This window comes from Neomonachus schauinslandi, chromosome 6 (assembly GCF_002201575.2).
Source record: "Neomonachus schauinslandi chromosome 6, ASM220157v2, whole genome shotgun sequence".
Taxonomy (NCBI): domain Eukaryota; kingdom Metazoa; phylum Chordata; class Mammalia; order Carnivora; family Phocidae; genus Neomonachus; species Neomonachus schauinslandi.
Window position 1 is genome coordinate 98,834,683 of NC_058408.1, and position 25,147 is coordinate 98,859,829.

A 25,147-nucleotide genomic window follows, 5' to 3' on the forward strand; every position below is an offset into this window, starting at 1 on the left:
GTGTGTGTGTGTGTGTGTGTGTGTGTGTGTGTGTGTGTGTGTGTGTGAGATAACCTGAACGTAGGCACGTTATAATTTGTAACATGAGCCTGTAACATAATCACAGGAATGACATCCCATCACCTGGGCCATAAGACATATTCTATTGGTTAGAAACAGGTCACAGGTCACCGCAGGGTCCACACACGATATCAGCCTCTCCTCCCACGTACTGGGACCTCAGATCCCCGAAGACTGTAATCTTGGGCCCCCTGCCCAGTCTTCATACTGCAGGCTGACTGTCCCCTCACCCTCCGAGGTGGTCCTTGACGACACCTCGGCCTCGTCTAGTCCCGGTCTAGTTTGTCACAGATGTGAGGGTGTCCCTGTGCCCAGCGCCCCCGAGTGCCCGCACCCACAGCATATGGTGTTTTGTGCCCACAGGGAGAGAAAGGAGAGCCCGGGGAGAAGGGGGAGCCAGGAGCGGAGGTAGGTTGTGCGGCTTGGCCTTCTGTGTCATGGGGGGTATTTGACAGGGACCTCGTCAGCCCCCAGTCCTTCCAGGACGCCCTGCATTTCCGTGCTCTAGAAGGAAAGGCACAGGTGCCTGACATGGGGAGCGAGCAAGAAGCCGAACATTCACTGAGCCTGGTAGCCCGGCCTCGGAGCCCCGGGGCGCAGTACCCCCACTGGTGTTCACAGAGCACCCGCTGTGTTTCCTTCCCGGTGCTAGAGTCTGGAGGTAGGAAAAGAAACAGAACCTCCTCTGTGCAGTGAACGGTCCCCAGCAGCAAGTGCTAGAATGGTGAGCCGTTCCAGGAGCTGGGTGAGCATCCTAGAAGATGGGTCCTTTGAGCAGGATCTTGAAGACTGTGTAGGAGTTTGCCTGGAAGCTCAAGAAGTAAGCTTTCCAGAGAGACGCATTCTACTCTGAGAGGTGTGCTGGTGAAGGGAAGAGGAGAGAGCAGTGGGGAGAGAGGTCCTGGGGATGGAGGCCAGGTTCTCATAAGATGAGAGAGAATCAGGCATATTTGGGGCATATCAGGGAAAGAGCCCGGAAAGCAACAGAGTTCAGCATCACGTGAGGGAGAGGATGCTTGGTGGGAGTTCCTGTGCCATACAGACAGAGCCAGGGGAGGGACCACCAAGGCTGCGCAGCCCCCGGAGAGGTCACCTTCAGTGTCACCAGGGCCCGCCCACACTCAGGGAAGCGAACTTGATGAGATGGTATGTTCCTGAGTTAGAGACGGATGGCCTCCTGATAAAATGCTCCGAGATTCAGGAAAAGCATTACACACACAGAAATGTTCCTTCCAGAAGGAAGTAAAAATTGGAAACAGGCTACGTTTCTAACAAGAAGGAAATGATTCAATAACTTATGGTAATAATACTAATGGTATAATAGTCCCTGTGTTTGGGAGCGTTCCTTGTGCCAAGCCCGGCTCCAGGCCCTAGCCGGGGAGTAACTCATTTTGTGCCGCTCAGTCGAGACATGGAAAGGAGGCTTGTGCGGAACATGCAAAAAAAAAAAAAAAAAGAAAAAAAAAGAAAACCGGGTTTTGGGTTAAATGCAAAACAGCAGAGAATCAAATTATATATAAAAAATCATTGTTAAGCATGGACATATATTTATGTACATTTTATGCATCAAAAAAAGAGTGGAAGGAAGTAAAGCAGAATATTAGGAGTATTCATGTACTTATTCTTTCCATTCTTTCAATTCCCTTTAATTTACAAAATATTTTAATGGGTCTGTTATTACTTTAAGTTTTTTTATTTTCAAAATTATCGTACAGTAAAATTGACTTTTGGGGGGGTGTGTATAGGTCTGTGAATTTTATTTAATACATTCGTAGGTCTGTGTAGCTACCACCACAATCAGGATACATGAATCACTTATTTATAGTAGAGAAAGAAAGCAGTGAACTTTTTAAGAAAAGAATATGGAGTTTCCAGAGATTGAGCTGAGAAGTCCATGGATCTGAGAGACATGAGAGGGACCCGGCCTGCCCAAGTTCAGGGGCTCCTCTTTGGTGGCCTGACAGAGGGGTCACCACTCTGGCCATACTCTGTGGGATTTGAACCCCGAGAAGGCAAGAAGAGCCCCAAAGTTGAGATGGGGTGACCAGCTCAGAAAGAAGCAGGCAGGCCTCCCTCCTGCCTCCCTCCTGCCTTTAATTAAAGAGAAGCAGAGACCAGCAGTCTCTGTTACAAACCCGAGGGGACTTGAGGGACATTTTCAAAAGCTGCTCAGCCTCCCCCCATTCCATATAACCAATCTCTGCTCCTGTAAGCCAAAGGTCTCAAGTTCAAATGCCAGGCACACAACAAATGAATGCAAAGTTCCAGGTCACAGACAATAGGGAGTGGTGGGGACTGGGGTAATCTGAAGATTTCATGCCCCACCTGGAGGGGAAAGGTTTTATTCAGTTCCAGGCAATTATGGCCATGCATGAACAAGGGCCTACTGCTGCCAGGTTTTTCTCTTTTCTTTCTTTCTTTCTTTTTTTTTTTTTCAAGAAAATCTGGAAGTCTAGACTTTTTGATAGCATTTCCTGGCAATATGTGGGGTTTTGTTGTTTTTTTTTTCCAACATTGTGCAGGTTAATGAGTTGCTATGAGTTTCCGCCCTGTTCGCAGCCTTCTTTGGGGAGACCACATGCTGGGCAGTTCTGTCCCCCTCTGGCTTGGACCGTGGGCCATGTCAGAAGGGGAGGCCACTTGGAGTGTAACAGGGGGTGGGCTAACCATCTCCCTTTGGATTCTAGGTTCCTGGGCCTCCAGGGCCAGAGGGGCCCCCCGGACCTCCGGTAAGTGGGGAGGGCTTGTCAGCATTTCAGCCCACTGTGACTGGGTCCCTACCATCCCCTCCCCCCTGGCAGTTGCTGTCACCTCTTCCTCCCAGGGTGGGATTTTCTCATCCACGAGCCCCTCCCTACTCCTTTGCCCTCCCATGTTAAACTGGCACCATGTCAATGACACCAAAGAGACTGGGCATTGCCGGCTCTCCTGGAAACAGTTGACTGGCATGGCAGCCGCGGGGTCTGGTTCCACCACCCCGCAGGAGTCCCTCTGTCACTAAGCTCTGCCCTTTGCTATCAGATGCCTGCTCTCCCCCTTCCTCCTTCCTGCTAACCAGCAGCAAAAACATCTGGATTAAGATGGAAAGTGATGTAAAACCAGCCCCACTGGATTGGCCTTTGCAGGTGACAGGTGAAAAGATGGGGCTTTTATAGGGCCCCTAAGCATCCTAAACCAATAGAGGCTGGTCCTTCCTTTGCAGGGTTCCCAGGCCCACGGCACTGTGTCACCCATTGTCATTGGCAGAAGTAGTAGTAAGAACAATGGCAGCCAGCATTTACCGAGACTTCTTACGTGCCCGACACTGCTCCAAGCACTTCGCATCCATAAATCTAATCAACCCTTGCTGTGTTCCTTCTGCATCTTCCTTTCATGAGGCTCTAGGTCAGCTGTGGGGGTCACAGAGACACAGTCAGTCCCTGGTTGGGGAGACCTGGCTCAGACTCCACCCGAGGGAGCCCCAAGCACAAACCCCCTTAGCATTCCCTCCACTTCCCCTGGGCAGGGACCCCAGGCCCTTGCGCTTTTGTGGTCCAACTTGCGGACGAGGTGTTTTTGACTTACCTAGAAATGCATTTCTGATGTGCCTTGTTTTGATTCCAAACGCAGGGGCTCCAAGGTGTTCCTGGACCAAAGGTAAGAAGAGGTCATGTGACAGGTGCTGGGGTGGGGGAAGGGGCAGTGTCAGAGAGGGCCGAAAAGAAGGAAAGTCCTTCGGCGACAGGTGGCCCAGCCAGTCCCTTTCCTAAATGGAATCGTGTTGACACTGGCCAGTGGCTACAACCAGGAGAGAAGGAAGTCCTTTTAACATCCATTATTGACACTGAGCAGGCTTCCGATTTAGAATTTTCCCATCCATTAATCCACCCTATGAGTAACGGGTTGGATTCTTAGCAAAGGAGGAAATCCTTTTTCAAGTAACCTGCGCCAGACCTTTCACTCACCCTGAAGTAGGGTGGAGACAGGGAGGGGTGTAGTGTGGGCCCCCTCCATGGGTCCAAGCCCATTGGTCTCTGGCCTGGGGGGGGTCTCCCAATCTCCCCCTTCAAAAGCATTTCAGCTGGGTAAGAGGGCCTTGGGACTGATGGCATATTGTCCCGTGCCCCCCCAATATTCCTCAAGAGACTGTTGGGCAATTTTTTGTCCCAATTAGTTGGGGAGCCTCAGAGCTCCCATGCTGGCATTCCAGGCACCTGCCAGCCAATCTCTGCAGGGCCCCAGTTTTCCTGCTCTACAAATGGTCACTTCTGCCCCAGCCTGACCTGGAACTGCCCTGTGGGTCTTTCTCTGCTCCACCCATCCCCTTTTCCTTTGGGGACCTCACAGTTACCACAGGGATACCGAGGAGTCTAATGGAGGTAGAACCAGGCTAGGAATTCAAGGATTCTTAGAGTCTCCATCCGTGGGCCAGCCACCTCTGCCCCCTCCTTCCTGCATCCTCTACCTGCCCCCATCTCCCCAACCCACCCCTATCTCCAGGATCCCAGGATGCAAGAACGAGTTGTCTGAGACATACCCTTGTGTGATCTCCCCCCTCCCTTTCCTTCAGGGGGAAGCAGGACTAGACGGAGCAAAAGGAGAGAAGGGTGTCCAGGGAGAGAAAGGAGATCGAGGGCCGCTGGGATTACCCGTAAGTATCTCAGAGCCAGCAAGCCTGTGAGGAGCCTAGCTGGGTGGTCCTGAGGAGGCTGGGGTGGCGTGCAGGACCCTGGGAGAAGGCTGCTGCAAAACTGGGGGTTCTAAAGTTCTGAGCATTCCAGAACACTCCGTGTGGTTTTGCTTTCCTACCTGGGCAAGACTGTAGACTCTAGTTCCCTTCCCGAGGGCTTCCTCTGGGCCAGGTCCCGACCTGGGTGTCGGAAGGAATGCAGAGCTAAATAAGACAGGGCCCCCCACCCAAGGAGCCCCCAGCTGGAGATCCTCAAGTGGCCTGAGAACAGCCTCAGGCCCTACATGTGCCTGATTCGGAGGCAATAAAAATCTGCCCTTAATGGGAGCCAAGCTTGGAGGTCCTGGGAGCAACAAGATGGTGAAATGTTCTCCAACTCCCACCTATTTCCCTATCTTCAGCACTGGCTACAGCAGAAAAGCTTGTACAAAGGCAGATTCTCTGGTCCCAGCAGGCTAAGGCCACTCAGATCTCTCATCTCAGCCTGCCCTGAGATCAGACCCCAGGTGGGGGCGAGGTGCTGCTCGGGAGGCATCTACATTTCCAGATGTGGGGGCCTGGCCTGGGTGAATCTTTTGCCCCAAGCTCCAGTGGGCTCCTGGCCTCATCACTGCCTCCCCTATGTCCAGGTGCATGCCCTCTAACACCCACCCTGGAGCCCTGGGCTTCCTCCTCCCTCACCCCCCAGTGGGGCTGGCACTCTTTGTGGCTTGGTTTTCGAAAGCTGGAATGGACGTCACGGATCCATCTACTCATTTTACTGATGGGCCCAGAGAAGAGAGAGTCACTTGAGGTCACATATGAAGTCAGTGGTTAGGCCATGCCAGAGGCCGCTCCTTTGCTGAGGCCATCGCCTTGCAAAGGGGCTCTTTCCAGCCACTGGGGCTTCCTCTGTCCTGGGCACGAGGCCAGTTCCCACCCTGGGAAGCCATAAAGAGCAGAAGAACAAAGAGAAGCCCAATTACCCCAGCTTGGCAGAGCTTGAAGGTCTGGTTAATATAATCACAGCAACCAAACAGCAAAAGCAATAGGTATGATGACACCCTCATTAGTGCATCAGATGTAGGACATGTAAGGCGCTGATGTGCCTGACAGACTACAGGGAACTGATGACTTTAACAGACATTTTCCCATGTCTTCAGCTGTGTCCAGAATGTTTAAGTACTCCTCACTAGAAAAGAGCCTTCCTGCCCGCACTCAACCACAAATCTCCCCTTGTCCACCTTCAGGGCCCCAAGGCCCTCGTGCATGCTGGAGAATTTAGTCTGGGGTCGAAATGCAAATGGCGCAGAGACCAAACAAGTTATATAAACAAAGAAAGTGCCAGAGGAAAGACAAAAGTGCCCAGTCTGTCTTTAAGTTGTCAACTTTCAGTAGAGACATGGGTACAGAGAAATACTTTTGCTAGCTTAAGAAAACAACACAGCACCTCCACATATGGCAACGAATGGGGACTTCAGAGAGGCAAGAGGGAGTGGTGGGGACTGGGGCACGCTGGAGGCCATGCATCCCTTCTTAAGGAGAGCAGTCCCTCCTCCGTTCAGCTAACTGTCGTTTGGGGGAATGAGGGCCCAGTACTTCCAGATGGTCTCATTTTTCCAAGGAAGCTGGACATCTGGCATTTTATGTGGAAGTCTCCCCATTTTCTAACATTAAATCAAAATTACTTGCAACTCCGCAGACCAAACCAAATATGTCAGTGGCCTGCACATGGCCTGAAAACCACCAGTCCGTGCCCCCTGCTCCAGATGTCTCAAGATCTTGGGTATTGGTACTGCGTAGACAAAGTTTGTGGATATTTAGTTGAAGTTCTGATTTTCAGCTTCACCTCCATAGTTTATGCCATAGAGTAGCAGCCTGTTTTTCCAGAACATCCTATGGAATTCTTCCTGTTGGCCCTACGGAAGTGGTTCTCAGTGCTGGCTACACACTGGAGTTGCCTGGAGCTTTTCAAACAAGTCATTACCCTGGCCTCACTCTTGGAGACTCTGGTTGAATTGGGGTGGGGGAAGGCCCAAGCATCTCTATTATTTTACGCTCCCCCTCTCCCCTCAGGAAATGCTGATGATGCCGTGGGGTGGAGAACCTCAGCTCTCTAGGCCATGAGTCAGGATCATCCCAGAAGTTTGTGGTCCTAAATCTGAGAAGGGAGGCCCTGGAGGATCCTACTACCCAACACCTTTTTCCCTGTCCTCCCTTGCCTGGGGGCATTCCCCCACCTTTAAAATCCTGAAGCCTAGGCTCATTTCTGAGGCTCAGCTGGTAGCCGTTTTTAAGAACTCAGTCCTTACTGGGCTAGAGTGTCCCCACTGCCTTCTCTCTGGTTTGTCGCATGGCAATCATTAGATAAATTTCCCTCTGGGTCTCCTAGGTGTGTCTTGGGGGCAGCTTCCCAGCCCAGCTTTGGAGCAAGAGCACCTACTCGCACCTCATGTATCACTGGATGCTGCATAGCAAGTGGGTCTTAGCATCCCACCCACCAGCCAGTTTACTCCAGGGCATACGTGGCCTTAGACCTCTGTCCCAGTCAGCTGCCCCCAAAGCCTCTTGCCCTAAAAGGGCCCCTGTCTGGGAGAACAGGAATGGATTGCGTTTTTGCTGAGCTTTGCAAACCACGCAGTGCCAGAGAAAGGTCAGGCATCGGGAGGACTAACATCCGAGGGCCTTCCCCCTGCCACCCCCAGAGCAGAAGCGGGCCAGCTTCTACCCACGTTCCCAAGCCAGGTGCTATAACTCAGTACTGATTTCCTCGGGGTTCCCCAGCCTGGCCCGTCTCCACAGCCGTGCAAAGAAAGGCTGGGAAGACAACCCACCCTTCACGTAGGCTTGTCCCGCTGCAGGGAGACCCGTCCTGGGAAGGAGGCCCTCCCTCTGGTTCCAGACACCTTTCCATGAATTCTCTTTCTGCATCCCTTTCCCCAGAGCACTGCAACCCCTTGGCAGAGGGATTTCTGGGAGGCGCTACCAGGAGAGAGGGGGGCAGGGGACACAGAGGATGAGAAGGGCCATCTGCACTGCTCGCCACAGGCCTCCTCGGCAGCCGGCCACACTGCCACTCGGTGTCCGTTTTTGTTGGTTTCCGTGTGAATACCATCACCTGTCCTCCTAAGCTTATTTCTCCCGTGTTGTTTGATGACCAGCATTTGTGTCTGTCCGGAGTCACGGCTTCACTCACCTCTTCCCTCCCCCGGTCCCTTTTTCTCCCTCCCGTTCCTCCCCTCCCCTTCTTTCGGTCAAACATGTTCCCTTCATCCAGGGAGCTTCAGGTTTGGACGGCAGGCCTGGGCCACCGGTGAGTGTCACTTCTCCGTTACCCCTCAGCCCGCCCCACCCCACCCCCGGCCTGTGACCCCTCTTGTCTGTCCCTGTCCCGCTGTGGCCTCGTTTTCCCAGTGAGTCCTGCCTTATCCCATCACCAACACCAGAAATGTACCATCTATGCCCAGTTCAGAAATACTTCTTCAGGCCTCTTGACCAAAGATGGGTGGCCTTCCTCTGAATTCCCCTGGCCATCGTATGGACCCAGGGTCCTCAAATCTGGGTCTCCTGACCACTGGACATGGGGTGGAGGGCTGAGTGAGGCCTGGGAGCCCAGCCCCAGGGGCTGGGACCACGACTCGTGCCCACCAAGCACAACAGTGTCTGTATGTACCCGTCGTGCTGTGTTGTCTTCATGCTGTGAGCTCTGTCCATCTCCTGTCTGCCCACAAGGGCTTCCTAGTCCTGTGCAGCCCCCTCTGGTATGTACTGGGGTGAGGCCAGGTGTAGCATCTAGGATCATATGGGACGGTCCCAGCTCGGTGCTCTGCGGGCACGTGACCCTGCTTCCTGTGGTGCCCCGGCTGCCCCGCAACTCAACAAGGGGTTTATGCAGAGCAAAGGAGGAACACTTGGGTCCCCTCTTTCTCCATTCTTTCTGATTCCAGAAAACAGGCATCACCTACTCATGACTAGAAAGCACCTGGCCCTTCTTATGGTGACAAACAACTGAAGCATCAGCAAAAGAGTCTCTCCTCTCCTGTCCACCTTCCAGGCCCCTCCCAGAATGCCTCGTGAGGTCTTTAGGGAAGTGGCATTCCCACTGAAGCCTGGCACCTTCCCAGGGTCTAGGGATCACTGACCATCCAGGGCCAGGCGGCTGGACTTCCCTGCCCACGAGCCATAACCAGAGCTGTGTGTGTGCTCAGCCCCCACCAGCCAGGGAGTCCCAGCTTGGCCCTTGTGGGACAGTTTTGAGGCCCAGACGACAAGGTTCTAAGGAGCTGGCTGGGATGACACTCGGGGGGAAGATGAATTTGGAAGGTTCCGTTTATGGAGGGGAGGACAGGCCTGGAGGCGGAGAGGATCCGCAACTGATGCCAACGGAAGCCTAGAGCTTTGAGAGGGGAAGGACCAAGAGGAGCCCCACTCAGAGCCTCATCCTATGGCATGTGCCCTCAGAAAGCACAGGAGGTGACGGGCCTTGCCCAAGGCCACATCCTTTCCAGAGCCCCTCCCCACCACGCGTTTGTGGAGGCGACACTGTAGATTCTCCCATTCAGAGACTAGACCTCTGTTCTGGGCTGTGCTCCCCCCTGCCCGAGTCCGTCCCTATGCACCCTCCTCACACCTAGCGTGCCTTCCCCAGGTGGCCGGTCAGGGCTAGGGGGATGATCTGTGGCTGGAATCAGAGAATCCAAAACTGTCCTCCATTCTTGCTGGACAGAGGGGAGCAGGGCAAAGTCATAGATTCTGTCCCCTTTGGACCTCAGGTTGTATTTTTCTCATTAAATCAACATCACAACCTTAAAGGAAAAGTTTTATGGGAGGAATAACCCTGCCCTGCGAATACTAACATTTACCAGTGCCAAATGCGTGAGGTGCGTTCATCCATTTCAGCCGGGCAGCGGCCTCGAAAGCAAACACTCGTGTCATCATCCCCCTTTTACAGGGGAGGGAAACGGACCGTCAGAAAGCCAAGAAGCTTCTCCAATATCTCAGCATTGATAGGCCTTCGAGGCTGGACTTGAAGCCGGCCAGTGACCCTGCAGCGCTGTCCTCAGCCATGACCCTGATCAGGCCGCTCTCATTTCTGACACCCCATAGTCTTCCCTCGTAGCTGCAGAGGGGGCACGGAGGACGTCTTATGGCTCTTTCTTTTTTTCTCATAACATAAATCAGTGTTTCCCCACTTGCTCGAGCCCGGGGCAGCACGGGAACTGCCCACCTGCCAGCCCCACATCCTCAGGGCCTCGTCTGAGCAGGAAGCCTAAACACGGAGGCAGAGCAATATAGACCTGAAATACAGACCTCCTTCTAGTCGGGGTGGACAATGGGGACCTGGGAAAGCACATCTGTGCTTAAGTGTGCCATAGCCAGCCCCGCCCCGCCTCTAAGCTGAAGGCTCCAGCTGCCCCGGCTCCCCCGGAGCCCTGAGTCCGGAGCGGTGGGACGCCCCTCGCTGCCAGGCCAGTGCCCGCAGACACCGGAAGCGCACCCATCACTCTCCGGTCCGGCCTGCCCCGTAGGGCCACGGCGCGGGGACAGAGGCTGAAGGCCAGGGTGGCCCGCGCTGGGGCGGGTGGGGTGAGCAGTGGCTGAATGACCCCCCGCGCCTGCCTCTGTGTGTGTGCATCTGCATCAGTCTCTGTGGCATGCCCCCCCCCTGCATGTGGAGCTGCAACAGCAAACAGGTGCCGGCCCCTGCCCCCACCCCGAGGGCCTCCCCACTCCCCGCCAAGCGCTTCAGGGAGCAAATGAAGCAGCAGTTCTCCTACCGTTTTCAGCCTTGGCAAGCTTGGTGGGAAAGCAAAAGGGTTTCCCTCCTCAAATCTGGCTCTGAGGCAGGGGGAGGCCTCTCTGCCCGAGGCCCCTGCCCCAAACAGGAAGACGCCCCAGTCCAATGACTGCCTTGAACGAGCCTGGCCTCGCCAACCCTGAAAATGGGCCTTTGGACCTTGCTCATCTCCAGTGCCGGGCGGGCCCCCCGGCGCTCCCCACCGACATCAGGCCCCTCACCTTTGCTTTCTTTCCCCCCCCCCCCCCAGGGTACTCCAGGACCAATCGGAGTCCCAGGCCCAGCGGGACCAAAGGGCGAGAGGGTGAGTGCTCAGTCGCCAGAGACCCTGCACACCAGGAGGGGTCCAGCGCCCCTACCCAGCCGCAGGTCCTCGGTCCCAACCCGTTCCCCCAGCCCAGCAGGCACCTCATCCGTGGCCTCACCCGGTGACCCTCACAATAGCCTGTGGGGGAGCCGGCCGGCCTGAGTTGCTCACTTTATCGCTATGAGTGGACAGACGGACAGCTTCCTGTGCCCGGCTCCTGGTCACCTGGCGTCGGTCATAGGCTCCGTCTGGCCAGGCCCCAGGTGCTGCCGGGAGCAGACACACCTAAGCTTCGTGATGATTTAGGGAGACAGCATGGAACGGAGTGCCAGGTAGTGTAAGAAAATCCCAGGCAACACCAAGAAGTCAGGAGGCCAGGGCGTTAGGCCAGCTCCCACAGTCACTGTCTCCCCTGGAGTGGGCGCGCGTGCGGTGCTGCTGGGGGACTTGGCTCAGGGCAGGAAGAGGGCCGCCCATCCCATCCGGGTCCGCTCTTCCCAGCCAGGCCCCAGGTTCCGCACATTTGGGGCGGGAGATCACCAGAGGGCTGTGGGGGCGCTAGACCCTGTGCGGGGCATCTGTGGACCTTTTGCCGCAGGGGAGGCTCCGTCCCCTTCGCTCACTGACCACACGGCTGAGGGTGTAGAGGGTGGGGAGCTTCTGAAGAGGGACATAGACGTCCCTCCCCGAGATCACAGCCACTTTGGGGACCAGGATGGCTGCTTTCAGGGGTGACAGTTGTGGCCTCAAAGAAAAAAGCAAAGCTCTTTTTCTCTCTCCCCCCTCTTCTCTGTCCATGCTCATTTCCTGCTCCTTGTTTCCCTCTCGGCTTCTGCCTGAGGCCAGCCGGTAGCTTCAGGGCACTGTCCAGTCTTTCCAGAGGGCCTTGGGGGATGGGCTCCGCTGGAGGGAGGGGGGCCTCCAAGCCCCCCGCCATGGTGGAGTCCACACCAGTCACACCCTCCGCTGAGCCCTTGCTTCGTAGAGGGCTCTTTGAAGGGACCGGAGAGGTTCCCGGGGTTTCCTACAGAAACAGAAAACGGTGGGCGGAAGGTGGTTCCCACATCAGGGGGAGCTCAGGGGTTTCTTTCTCCTGTTTCAGGGCAGCAAAGGCGACCTGGGGATGACAGGCCCAACGGGAGCAGCTGGGCTTCCTGTAAGTGTCATGTGACTGGAGCTTTCTGTCCCCCATCGCTATCCCCCGGCAGAAGCCCTGCCAGGGCAGACTACCCAGAGCCTGGAGCAAACATCCAGAGCCGAGCGAGAATGCTGATTTCTAGGACAGAGGAAGCTGCCAAAAGCCACGTGGTCGTGGAACCTCCCTGCTGGGCACTGCTCGAGGCAAACCTGGGCACACGTGGGCCCTGTTAGGGTACCAGGTCCTCAGCCACATGGACCATCTGAAGGGATGCAGGGGGGGGTCTCACAGATGAATGTGCACGGCCATCGGGGAAGGGCAGAAGCAAAGCCAGATCATTATAATGCAAGAAGGAGATGTTTCATGACAGGACTGCCTCCCCAGTTTTCCTGCTGTGTTGTTGTAAAAGTGGATGGCCTAACGCAGCCAGGACCACTGTTTCCACCCACTTGAAGGTTGTACATCTGTTCACCAGCTCCATGTGTGGCTGCCCAAGCAACTTTGCTCCGGCCAACCCCAGCCAGTCTTTGCCTGGTGCTGCTTCCCTAGCTGAAGTCATGGAGGACAGCCTATACCTTGAAAAGAGCAGCTTTGGGGTCACTTTTCTGGCAAGAGTCTGGCGGGAGAGCCACGCAAACACCTCTTCTGCCGGGAGAGTTGCTCTGCGCACAGACCGTGTCCTCAGCACCTGCCACCTGTCGGGAGGAGTGAGCTGGAAGAACAGGGCCACAGGCCAGGGCCTCAGCTGCAGAGCGAGCGCCCATAACTCATTATGTGTCTAGAGGTCAAGTCCCTTTGTCCCCTTCTGTAAAACGGGGATAATTAAGCCTGTCTCTGATGAATTAGGCATCAGACCTTTCTGAGCCTGGAAGGAAGGCCTGGATGGCCCTCCTGTCCTTTCTCATGAACGTGTCTTCATTTCTGTGACTTATTGCAGGGTTTACATGGACCACCCGGAGACAAAGGAAACCGGGTGAGTCTGAGCCCTTGCACTTTGGCTGTGGTTACTAATGTCTTCATGATGTGGTGGAATGATCAATTGGGGATTCCTGACCCAACATTGGCAAATACAGTTCTTCCTGGTAAATCATCCAGAATTAAAAGGCTTTGTAGTAAAGGGCTTACTCTAGCGTGCAGGCAGCCTGGGGCCTGATCCTGAAATGGAAGCGTGGTTTTTTCCCACCTGGCAAGGGAAGACCGAATCCCACAGTGGTCATCAGATTAACATTGTCGTCCAGCCATGGGAGCCACGTGCCCACTCTCTGCAGTGCCCTGCTAAGGGACCCCTCGATGGTATTTTTAGACCCACCATTGCCTAGTCGTAGCCTTCTGAGATTTCGTTTCCCCAGGCATCCCAGGCCACTGGTGAGAGAGAAATAAATTCCGGCTCCAAGCACAAGCACACTTCTGTTGTAAGCAGCCAACCCTTTAAAAAATGATCACAGCCATTATTTCTCTTGGAAAGAGCCTGCAGGACCATGAAACGAATTGTACCTTCTGAGGTCCTTTGCTGTCCCTTTGGTTTCTGCCATCATCACCAACACAGAGCTCTTGAACATCCACGGCCCCCACAGCCATGTGGTAGGATGGGACACATGCCACGTATCTGACACAGGCCACATCTGACCTCAGCAGGGACCCTTTAACCACCTCGGACCCAGAGATGAGCTGTGGGTCTGTTCACAGAAGGTCTCGCCTGCTGCTTCATCACAGTGGTCCCCAGAGTGTGACCCACAGCAGTTAGAGGCCCCAGCGCATCTTCTAGTGGGTCACGTTGTCCAAGGGTCTCAGAGGGAGAGACAGGCCAGGACCACGACAAAATATACCAAGCTCCCACAGAGCTTTAGAGGCAGAACAGGTGGCTCCCAGATCCCAGGTCCTCCAGCTGATCTTTGAACACTGATAACCGTGTTCATGGATAGAAAGTGCCAGAATCTGTATGCTTATATCCTGCACCAATTCCGGTCTTTTCCATTTAAGATATTTATTGAACTCTTCTTTAGCCCTAAGTTCTCCTTCCTGGCAGCTGGTCGAAAGTAACTCAATTTGTTCCATATATTCTATAAAGAAGAGGAAGCAGGCAGAGTGACGCCTACCAAACTGTCCATGGAAGACCAAGTCTAGAAACCACTGGAATTATCAGACCTACTTCCGGAAATGTGCTGGCTGGTAAGGCAGGTGGGGAAGCCCACCTTCCTTCCTGTGCCATCAAAGAATTGAGGCCACAAAAAAAAAGAAAAAAGAAAAAGAAAAAAAATTGATCATTCCACCTCTTAGCTGGCATACTAATCTCCTTTCTAACTTAATTCTAAAGTGTTCTGGTTGTCTTTAGCATATTCAATTAATACTTTTAAGCTATTTCTTATGACTTTTTCAGTTGGCTTGCAGCAGTGAGCCATTCGAAGGCTGCACAACCAGAGATGATCACGTTCCCCTCGGAGGCGGAGGTGGGGCAGGCCAATGCCCTTATCACAGGTGGTGGGCGGCAGGTGGTGGGCGGCGCTGAGGCAAGGCTCTGGGGTTGTTGAATGAGCCAGTGAGGCCCCAGGAATCAGCGGGAGAATATTTCTCCCCCACTTCTCCTCCCTGAGGCTCTACAAACCTTCCCCTGCCCCACCTGTCAATTAGCAGTATGTCACTTAGTAAAGGTCAAGTCCAGAAAACAGGTTGCACGAACTCGCTTTCCGGTAACCCGTAAAGAACAACTGACTAGTTCCAAAGAGCAGGTTTGCGGATCAAGCAACAGCTTGTGTCCTCCATTCGAGAGATCTGACTCTCAAGACACCAGAATGTCCTGGAAGAGTGCCCCCTGCATCTCGCCTCTTCAAACAGACCTCTTAATACCACTGGCCCTAGCAGACGTCTTGGGAGGAGATGTGAAGGCTTCGTAAGAAAGCCTTCAAAACAAAGGAAGTTCTACGCAGAGTCGGCGCTTTGCCACGGCCAGCTCTTTTTCCTGAGGCCTGGAAGCTCAGAATAGTGACGCTTTGGTCAAGGGAAAAGACCAGAGGGGCTTCAATGACATTCTAGTTAGAAGCCTCACCATTGCTCGTGAAGGTGAAGCTGCAGGTGTTCCGAGCCCCGGCCCCCACCAGGCATGAGAAGGTGGCTGCCTGAGGCCGCTCTCGAACTTCACCGCATGTCATGCCTGGGCCCGTTAGAGAGGCCCAAGTGGGCGCGCTGCAAGCCCGTTGCTCCGTCTTACAGTGAACGGGGACCCCCGTCTTAAAACTACGCTTCTCTGTGTCCCACCAGGCAACGGTCTTGGAGCCTCTTTTCCATTCCTGAAAGGAAGAAGGTCCTTGTAGTAGCACTTAAGGCCCAGAGCCCAAAACAGACCATTTTCTAAGGGAACACACATGGCCGTGGAAAGAATGTCCTGTCCTTGTCACAAGGGACACTCTTCCCAGCCTCTAACAGCCCTGGGAATTTGGCACAGGAGCCACGTTTAGGATGAAAGAGTTTGTCACAAGATAAAGGGTGCCCCAGGGGCACCTGGGTGGCTCAGTCGGTTAGGTGTCCAACTCTTGATCTCAGCTCAGTCTCCATCTCAGGGTCGTGAGTTCAAGTCCCACGTGGAGCCAACTTAAAAGGCGGGGCAGGGGGAGATAAAGGGTGGCATGAATTTGGCATTTGGCATCAGGAAAACTGGGTGCAGGGGTGGAGCTGCCTGCAAGCCAGCCAACTGGAAAGTCTGCGTGCATGCAGGGAGGTTGCCGTCACTCTTCAAGACGCCCCGGCTGGGGTGTGTGTGCGTGCTTGTGTGTGCGAGAGGCCTGCTCCGCCAGGTCCCCCTGGCCTCCTTACCTCTCCGCCCTCCCTTATCTCTTTTGGTCTAGGCCGGACTCTTCCTTCCTTCTCTCCTTCAGTACTTCGCGCAGACGCGCTCGCCCCATCCCCAGACCCCATCCCCCTCATCCTTCCCCTCCACTCTCCCAGCTTCAACTCAGTTCCTCTGAAATCAAGTTCTGTATCTGTATTTTTTAAAGAAAGCTTTTATTTGCCCTTTCCCCGCCTACAATCCCTTCTTTACCAGGGCCACTTTTGTGTCACTCTTTGGGGGTGGGAGGCAGGGCGGTTGTAGGTAAAGCTAGTACTCTAGTACCTTCGAAGGACACCCACTTTAAAGCCATTTCTCGGGCCCTTAGGACCTGCCTCCCCATAGTGCAAGCTACACACCCTGAAAGTCAGGACCACCGCTGCCGACCCTCTGTTGCCTGAAGGCAAATCATCCGGGACCTGGAACTCCACCCCCACCAACTCCTCGGGAGTTTTGCTCACCCCCTGGACATAGGCAACTGCGTTCACTTTTACACTGGCCTGACCCGAGGAGAAAGAGGGACCACTTTGCTGAGAAAGTTTCCCTGGGGCTTCCCATCCAAACAGCTAGCGGTTTTGCTGGTCCACTGCTCGGGGACTGTTCATGCCGTCATGTTCTCATCGGCGGGCATAGCTCAGAGCCAATGGGATGGCACCTAATACGCTTATACACGTGTCCTCCTGAACACATCACTTTCCAAGGAAGCGTCTGCACTTTAGAAAACTCAGAACAATCCACTGGCGATTACAGGGAACCTCTGGAATCAAGAAATTTGAGGCGTTTCCAAAGATTCAGAGAAACATAAGAAACATTCTTGTCCTTGGCCCCCCCGCACCCCCAGGAGCCGTGCAATCTGCCACTACGGGAACACGGTAGACGTGCCGGGCCAAACCACGGGCAGCCGGCTTGGCTCTGGGACAGGCTCGCGGGAAGTCATTGTCACCACAGTAATCATGGTGAAGCAGCTATCATTACTGAGCACGGACTCTCTGCCACCATTAAATGGCACCACTAAATGTACACAAAGACATCACAACAAAGTTTTGAGGCAGGAGCTATTATCCATGTGGTACAGGTGAAGAAAAATGAGGCTCAGAGAGGTTGAGTAACTTGCCAAAGACACACTGCTGGTCATAGGCGGGACCCGCTCTGGCTCCAAGCCTTTCTTCTGATCCCTGTGCTACCTGCCTTCAAGGCCTTGTCCACCTTGAGGAGCATTCTGGAAGCCCCCCGGCATGAGACAGACAGCCTTCTGCAGCAGAGGAGAACTGTTCCCAAGAAGACTCCCCACGGGCACATTTGGCCCCTTTATAAGGAGACCCAACATAGGAAAATCCAAACTCAAATTCATTGTGAAGTCCCCGTAGCCTTTCTTGAAATGGAGAGTGACCCCGACACATACAGAAGGGGGTTCGATTTAGAAAGATGATGCTTACTGAAGTTTTTCAGAAACAAATGATTTCCTTGAACCAACTTGTCTGTATACAAATTAGCTGCCTCTCATTCAGACCAGAGACCAGAGACCCACATACAGTGGGAGGACCTATCAGAGAGCCAGGGGCCACCCAAGGAGCTCTGGACACACACGTACACGTGTGAGCTTGTACACTCATGCACAAGCACACACTTGTATATGCACACACGTGTATACACATTCCCAAGCACACACTCACGCATTCATACACACATACGTGCACACAATATGTGCACACATTCACACGCACGCACGCATACACACACACACACCCCAGGGCTCTAAATAAAATCATCCTGCCTCCTAATAGAATATCAAAGGAATGGAAACCAATTGGGACCAAAGTTGTCAGGTCAAAGTCTTTCAAAAATGGACCCACCAGGAGAAGGAAGTAGGTCCCCCTGTTCATCCCAGTCCCGCTCTGGGCTCAGAATTAGCAAAACTGGCCCTGAGTAGCTTCCTCCGACATTTCCCTCTACCTCCAGCTCTGAGCCCTACTAGCTCCCAGCCCCCAGGCCTCGATTTCCTCCGCCGCCGCCCTGCCCACTGGCTTTAGCCGAGGTTCCCAGCTTATAGACGGGTGGGGATGGGTGCTGACCTCAAATCCTATTGGGAAGAATATCCTATTTAAGCCACGCTATTTTCCCTCTTTAATTTTTTTTTCCTTTTTCTGTTTCTAACCTTAACACATGAATGATCCTAAAGTTTTGATGTTATTTTTTTCTCTTGGACTAAACCATTATTTACAGGGGGAGAGGGGGAAGAAAGGCTCTAGAGGGTCCAAAGGGGATAAGGGAGACCAAGGAGCGCCTGGATTAGATGCCCCCTGCCCATTGGTATGTCTTCATTTATCACTTGCATTGTTCTGGTTTTTTCCTTGAGGTTTGCAAGTTGGAAACCAAGAAGGCAAATAAGCTAAGATGATGAGCGAATGTCTACACTGATGCTATCAAATCTATCCTGTCACTTGGCCAGGAAAATTCTGCTGGTGGTGGTACCCTCAAACCACAGCTGCAAGTCATTCTGGCCAAATCCCTTTCCTCTGAAGACGCAGAACAATTGATGTGTGGAAACAAGAACCCGGTTCCCGAGGAAAGGGATCTTGGAGCAGGCCTCGGCCCTCCGCTCCAGGATAGCTCTGGAAGCCAGCGTAGCATTTGTGAGCCACACATTTGCCTTCTTCGTTTCGTGGCCACCTCTGTGGCCAGCAGTTCAAGCTGTTGGAATCCTCCGTCAGGATGCAGGACCCCAGGCCCCAGACGGGGTAGACCAAGGCCAGAAAGGGGGCTCTTCATATACAGCCTCCCACGGCCACTAGCCATGCAACTAAAGCCTATGAAGCCATAGACCAAAATCAGTAGACAGAGCCCCTCCAGGAGCCCCCAAACAAGCTCATAAGGAAGGATTTGTGGCACATTAGCTGGGCTTCTCAAGTGCCCTCACAATCCGTTTGAAGGTTCTGAAAATTATGATACGCTAAATTTGAAGTTCATCCATGTTTATTCCAAGCGAGTCTTTAAACGGAGAGGGGGCTGGCTGTACACATTCCGAAGCGCAGCTCTCGTGGAAGCCAGAGAGAGCACAAAAGTTGAATCTGGGAAGTGGGAATCCGCTGGGATTGTGGCCCTCCTTGTAGCTGCCTCGAGGGTCCTGCATCCTGGCTGGGGGGGGACTGGGCCTCTCCACTCCACAGTCGGAGCTGGCCAGCCTTGACCTAAATAATCATCGTGGTTGGTTTTGTGAACAGGGACACCGAGGTTTTAAAGGAGAGAAAGGGGAGCCGGGGTTACCAGGGCTGGACGGACTGGATGCCCCATGCCCATTGGTATGGCGTCACCCTCCCCTGCCTGCATGGCCGATTCGGGCTTCCGCACGTGTGTGGTTCTCGCCTGCATGCCTCTCTGGCCACACACCGCCCCCCCACATGCCTCCTGCCCCTTCTCTCTGTAGACGCTAGGGGTCACCCTGCCCTGGCCGGTCCTCAGGGGCTCCCGCCATGCCCCCTCGAGCATGCAAAGTTTGCCAGGATGTTTTCTTGGCTTCTTCCCACAGCTGCTTCAAAAGCTCATCCCTTTCATGTGAACCGTCCCGTCCGCCCCCTAAGCCAGCTTTGGCTGCATATGGTTCTCCTTTCACAGCTGCTTCTAGCCATCCTACCCCGAGAAAGAAAGCTAGGGAAGTGGATTCTCTGGCCAGGCCTGTAGCAACCCCGGCTCCTCATCCTTCACACACGGCAGTTGGTTCGGCAAAAGCATCTGCTGAGCACCTGGCAAAACACTTGAATGAGATGCCTGAGTCGGTGCCACAGCCCTTCCCACTCTACCATCTCGCGAGGTGGCAGGGGACCAATGGGCATGCTCATAAACACGGGGAGAAGTTCTAGAACGGAGGTAGAGGAGGGGGCCACCCTGCCCGTTCCTCCAGGCTGGGTCTGGGGTCGCTGCCCCAGTGGTACCACCAGAACTAGGGGACAGTCCAAGAGCAGGATTTTAGAGACTAAAGGGCTCGTCCCTTTTGCTCAAACCCTGAAAGACCCTAGAAAATCCTCCCTTGGCTTCTCTTCCTTCCATCTTTAGATGGTTCACCACCAGCAAGTCTGGAAGAGAATGGAAAGGTTGGGAATGTCATTGAGGAAGGGAAGACAGGAGTCAGGGAGGCACTTAGGAATACTCTCCAAGCATGTCCTGGCGGAGTGGCCACAGTGCAGCTCGTGCTGGGCCCCGGCCCCCGGCCCCCTCGGGGCAGGGACACTCTCGCCCCCACAGCTATCTTTTCACCTCCCTTTAAGGAGAATAGAAGATGGCCCCTCATGCCAAGGCAATTGGCTTAAAAGGTTCCTTCTTTCCTAAATGTCCCCAGGAGTTCTGGAGTTCATGGAGCTATTTTTATACAAGCAATAGTCAGATGAGGACTCCGGGTCCCAAATCCCGCCCCAGGATCCCACAGGAATTATATTTGCAGAGAAGGGAAAAAGTTATAAGAAAATATGCTCTGTGACCCTGAGAGGTGACCACAGAGCCTCGTGTAGAGACTTTTTAGGACCAGTGCACGCAACAAAAGAAGAGCACAGAGTAGCTTGCTTCCTGTTTCCCCACTGCTGACACCCTTGCTCGCCGCCCCCACTTCCCCACCGCCCGGGCCCATGAACCCAAGCATGCAACCATGGGACTCCCTGGCCCCTGCAGAGACCTCCGCTAATCGCCAGCCAGGTCTCCCCTCTGCCACATACCTCCCACGGTCTGAATGCCTCAAGTCCCGCCCGCTGCAGCTCCAGCCACCTCTCTCCCACGCTCCTTCTGCCTGCCTTGCTCTCCCCCGCCGCACCCCCCCCCACCCCTCCCCCCCCCCCCCCCCGCCCCGCCACCTTCATGTGCCAATGGGAATACCGCTGTGGCCCGCGGAGGCTCCTCTCCCTTCCAGAGTCATGTGGAGTGTTGCACCGTGGCAGGCTGGGGAAGGGGGCAGAAGGTCTTCATGAGGCTCTGGAGTGTCCCACCTCCCCTTGCAGACCCTCCCTGACCCAGAGGGGACAACAAAGGTCATCTTTATTTGGTCCTTAATGCAAACCGTGTTTCTCGCCGTTGCTCTTCTCCCCGTCTCCTGCGCTGTGTTGTTGTGGACGTGGGGACAGGGGCAGCTATCTTAGCACAAGGTAACTAGACTTCTTCGGCCCTCCGTGTCAGGCCGGCTGCCTGCTGAACGTCAGGTGAGCAGTTTAGGCACCTGTCATGGTGCTAAGATTGGTCTGGGGCACAGAAGGCTCCCCTTCAACTGCCTCTGGGCTGACCACTTGCTCCGGTCCCCCCGAAACCCTGTGTCCATCCTTGCTGTGCCCTGGACTGTGAATTCTAGAATCTGGGCTGCAGTTCTAGTAGACACGGACTGAGAACTAGATCTATGCCCCGGTTCAGCCCCACCCTCCCCACTTTGTCTCACGAAAGTTCCAGATTCCCCAAAGGGTATGCCAGAGAAGCCGGGACATCGGGCCCCAAGAAGACTCAGGTGCTCCGCAGGGGGCCCGCCAGCAAAGAAGACAAACGGCGCACAGCATCCCATCCTCCACTTCATCCCCCCCACCCCAAATTCCCAACGATGGCCAGGGCTGTGCCAGAGGCCGGCGTTGCCTTGCGGAAGGCACCTCAGGACCACGTGGCAATACCTGTGAGGTGGCTTGCCCCGTTGTGTCCCGTCCTCCTCCTTACTGATTATCACATGGACCTGCCTAGACGTCTTCCTCTTACCGCTGAGGAAGAGAGGCAACTGAGATAGTAGGAGAGCTGGGGGCACCATAGCGACCATTTCATACAGCCGTGCCTTCCCAGGTTTTACAGAGGAAAAGACAGGCCGCCAAGCGCAGAGTGACTTACCCATGAGCACCTAGCCCTCAGTCCAGCCAGAGCAGAGACCCGCGGGGCTTAGGGCTGTCCTTGGCAGGCTAGAGCTGACCCCGCAGGCTAGGGCAGCCCCTCTTGGCCTTGCCCTACAACTACATGGGACCCTAGTCAATGGGAAGTCCGCCTGGCTGGCTTCCCAGCCCCTTCCGAGGTTCTGCCCTGCAGCAGAGAAGAGAAAGAGACAAGAGGTGGGCTGCATCCTGATCAGCTGCCGCAGTGTCTGTGGCCCTTGTCTCCCCGTCCCGCCTGCTTGGGGGGCTGTCTCGGAGTCTGAGCCATCTGCCTTCCTTCCTCACTATAGGGTGAAGACGGTTTACCAGTCCAGGGCTGCTGGAACAAGGTAAGGCTGCCCAGCGGTTTGTGGTGCCCCCCCTTCTCAAGTGTGATTAAGCACGTGCAATTTCCATCCTGGGCCTCTCTGCAAATGACGTGGGTCGAGAAAGGAACGCTCCCGAAGGCAGGGTGCCCATTAAACGTCCCACACACTGCATGCACTTAGAGAACTTTTTAAAATGCTTTTTAAGGCATCCACAGACCCCAGCTTCTGGAATTTCCACGTAGCCACACAGCTGACATCTTTATGCTTTGTGTGGTTAATTTCCACAGCATTTTCCTCCAAGGACTACTAGACCACGTTTTAAAATTAGTTATCAGTAGCTATTCTCAGTGTTCACACGAGGTCATTTAAGCCATTAAGCCACATGATGACATTTACCCAGATGTAGGAAATCTGAGTTGCTTAAACTGTACACTCTGATCGCTTCCCTACCTCCTCCTAGACACTGGCCGGGTCACCACTCTACCCTTCCCCTTGAACTCAAACTGCCAGAGCTCCATGTTTGCACACACGAGTCCTGCAGCCCAGCCCCTCCCGGGGTCCCAGGATTCCTACCAGCAGTGAGTTTTCATTTGTTCGCCCTTGGCATTGCCATCCTTAAAACTGTCTGACACCACAGGGCTATGCCCCTGCACAAGATCACCCCACCCATCCAGGGCCCCCAAAGCACAGGGCTCCTCAACTTGACGAGGGCCATCAGTTTGCTAATCCAGAAGCCCTAACGTGCTGCTCACCCTCCCTCCACGGCCCCTCTCCACTTTGCTCCCGCTGAGATGTCTCACAGCCCTCACCCCATGGTCTCCAGCTGTTGGTTTGTCCTCATAAAGGGGCTGGAGACCCCAGCATGTCCACGACTTGGTGCTTAGCTAATCTAGCCCTGTCTCAGTGACGGCAGACGCACACTTACAATCAGACGATAGCTCCTCTGTGCTAAATGCCCAGAATCTCATTAGTTCACAGGATTCAGTTAAAAGTAGTGAAACCACCAAGACACCAGGCCCAAGGTGGGGTCCCTACACGCCCAGGTACCCAAGGCATCCCTGACCAGGAGATGCGAGGGGTTGAGCTTAGCAGGGGAAGAACAGTCACCATCAAGAGCTACAGTGTCTTGGGGAAGCAGCCCGAGAGCCTCGTCTCTGTTGGTTCGCGCCATAAATTCAGTCTGGGAAGATGGAGCGATTCATCCACAGCCAGGCCTCCAAAGGCCACATGGAGAACAAGTGCCCTCTAGTGTCCACAAAGGGGATGACAGGAAGGTGAATGATTTTCTGTCTTCGGGGTGCAGACAGCGCCAGGGCCTTGCACCCAGGGGGTCGTGGTGCCCCTATCCAGAGCCGCCCACCACCGCAGCCCTCCAAAGAGCACACTCCTTTCCCACAAGGGAAGGAGACCCCCGCAAGCCCACCGACACTAACTCTACTCTGTTTTGTGTGTTTTTGTTTTGCAGTGATGCCTCTAACCTGGGATGGGCCTGTGTGTGTGTTTGTACATAGAATATTTATTTTTATACAGTTTTCACTTTTTGAAAATGCCAGAAGTATGATGCATCTTACAGATTATTAAAAAAAAGAAAAACCTGCATATTTTGTACAGAGAATGCCAACCTCTTTCCCTTTGTTTACAAGATGTTTTGTATAAGTCTACGACTCTAATACACTTTTTGTTTGTGAGTATGGGCATATGTTTGCATGATATTTGTGCACACTTATTAAGTATTGAAGCTTAATAAATTATTGTGTTCTGGTGCCAAAGGGGGCCAGCCAGCACCGAGGTGCTCGCTGGCTTATGTGCGAATTCACGGGGACGTGGAGGTCAGTGGTGTTTGCCTAGGTGTGTCTAAGAATATTTTAAACTCTTATGGATTTTCATTATTAAAAAAAAAATGAAACCTGGCAACTCATGATCCTGATCAATCATTAAATTAAATACATTCGCTCTTGCGAAAGCAGGAAGTCCCAGAAGGAGGGGTCCTCAGAAGTATAGGGTAATGTGTGGAAAAGTGAGGTCCAACAGTGAGAGGGATGGAGGGGTCGCTTAAGCAAGGTCTCTTGTATGTAACATATCCCAAGTTCCTTGTGGTGCCATTTGAGCGTTTCAAGGTCAAGTTCAGGTCTGCTGAAATCCCCAGGGTTCCAAAGAGCTATTTGTTATTGCTTTTGGTATTGGGGTGATTTTGTGTGTTTCTTCCCTTTGAGGGCAGTGGGCAGTAACAGCCATTGCTGCTGGTAGCTGGTCATGGGGTGCAGATTTGCAAGGCCCCCTCACCCCAGCCGCTGAGAGGTGTGCCTCATTGCCATTCCGCTCCAAGCAAGAACGTTCAGAAAACACTCACAAATCCGGGCCACATTGGCCATCTGAAGTTGGGTTTATTTTTTAAGAAATAGAGTGTTATAGAGTTCTGTTCGCAGTGCACAGCTTAGTAAAGGTCTCAGGAACCGTGCCTGAAAGACTACATATGAACGACCTGTGGGGTGGCCCGCAGGTTTACTGTGTGGTGTTTGAAAACATAAACTGGTGTTGCTCTGGGGCTTGAAAATAACAAACTGCTTGGGTAGTATAACCATCCCCCCTCATTTTCTTTCATTTTCATTTTTCTTTTCTTTTTTTTATTATTTTTAAAAAGATTTTTATTTATTTAACAGAGAGAGAGAGAGAGCACAAGCAGGGGGAGCGGCAGGCAGAGGGAGAGGGAGAAGCAGGCTCTCCGCCAAGCAGGGAGCCTGATGTGGGACTCGATCCCAGGACCCTGGAATCATGACCTGAGCCGAAGGCAGACGCTTAACGACTGAGCCACCCAGGCGTCCCTCATTTTCATTTTTCTTAATAGATCCTTTCTTGGGGCGCCTGGGTGGCTCAGTTGGTTAAGCGACTGCCTTCGGCTCAGGTCATGATCCTGGAGTCCCGGGATCGAGTCCCGCATCGGGCTCCCTGCTCGGCAGGGAGCCTGCTTCTCCCTCTGACCCTTCCCCCTCTCATGTGCTCTCTGTCTCTCTCATTCTCTCTGTCTCAAATAAATAAATAAAATCTTAAAAAAAAAAAAAAAAATAGATCCTTTCTTCATAGACAGTACAGTGGCAAACTTAGACTGCCCACACACAGTCCCATGAACTCCGCGTGAGGGGGCTTCTCGGTCAGGAGACCCTTGCCACTGGGTGGTAATGGGACCCACGGG

At 53.8% G+C, this 25,147-nt stretch overlaps 1 protein-coding gene across 1 annotated transcript in view; it reads left to right on the plus strand.

Moving 5' to 3' along the window:
• Window positions 1-22,453, plus strand: part of COL13A1 (collagen type XIII alpha 1 chain) — a 142,495-nt gene extending 120,042 nt beyond the window's left edge. The window contains exons 32-42 of the mRNA XM_044916211.1: window positions 424-468; window positions 2,748-2,789; window positions 3,670-3,696; window positions 4,610-4,690; window positions 7,986-8,021; window positions 10,756-10,809; window positions 11,915-11,968; window positions 12,888-12,923; window positions 17,994-18,080; window positions 21,940-21,978; window positions 22,418-22,453. Of these exons, the coding sequence (XP_044772146.1) occupies window positions 424-468; window positions 2,748-2,789; window positions 3,670-3,696; window positions 4,610-4,690; window positions 7,986-8,021; window positions 10,756-10,809; window positions 11,915-11,968; window positions 12,888-12,923; window positions 17,994-18,080; window positions 21,940-21,978; window positions 22,418-22,453 (537 nt within the window). The remainder of the gene's footprint in view (window positions 1-423; window positions 469-2,747; window positions 2,790-3,669; window positions 3,697-4,609; window positions 4,691-7,985; window positions 8,022-10,755; window positions 10,810-11,914; window positions 11,969-12,887; window positions 12,924-17,993; window positions 18,081-21,939; window positions 21,979-22,417) is intronic.
• The last annotated feature ends 2,694 nt before the right edge of the window (window positions 22,454-25,147 follow it).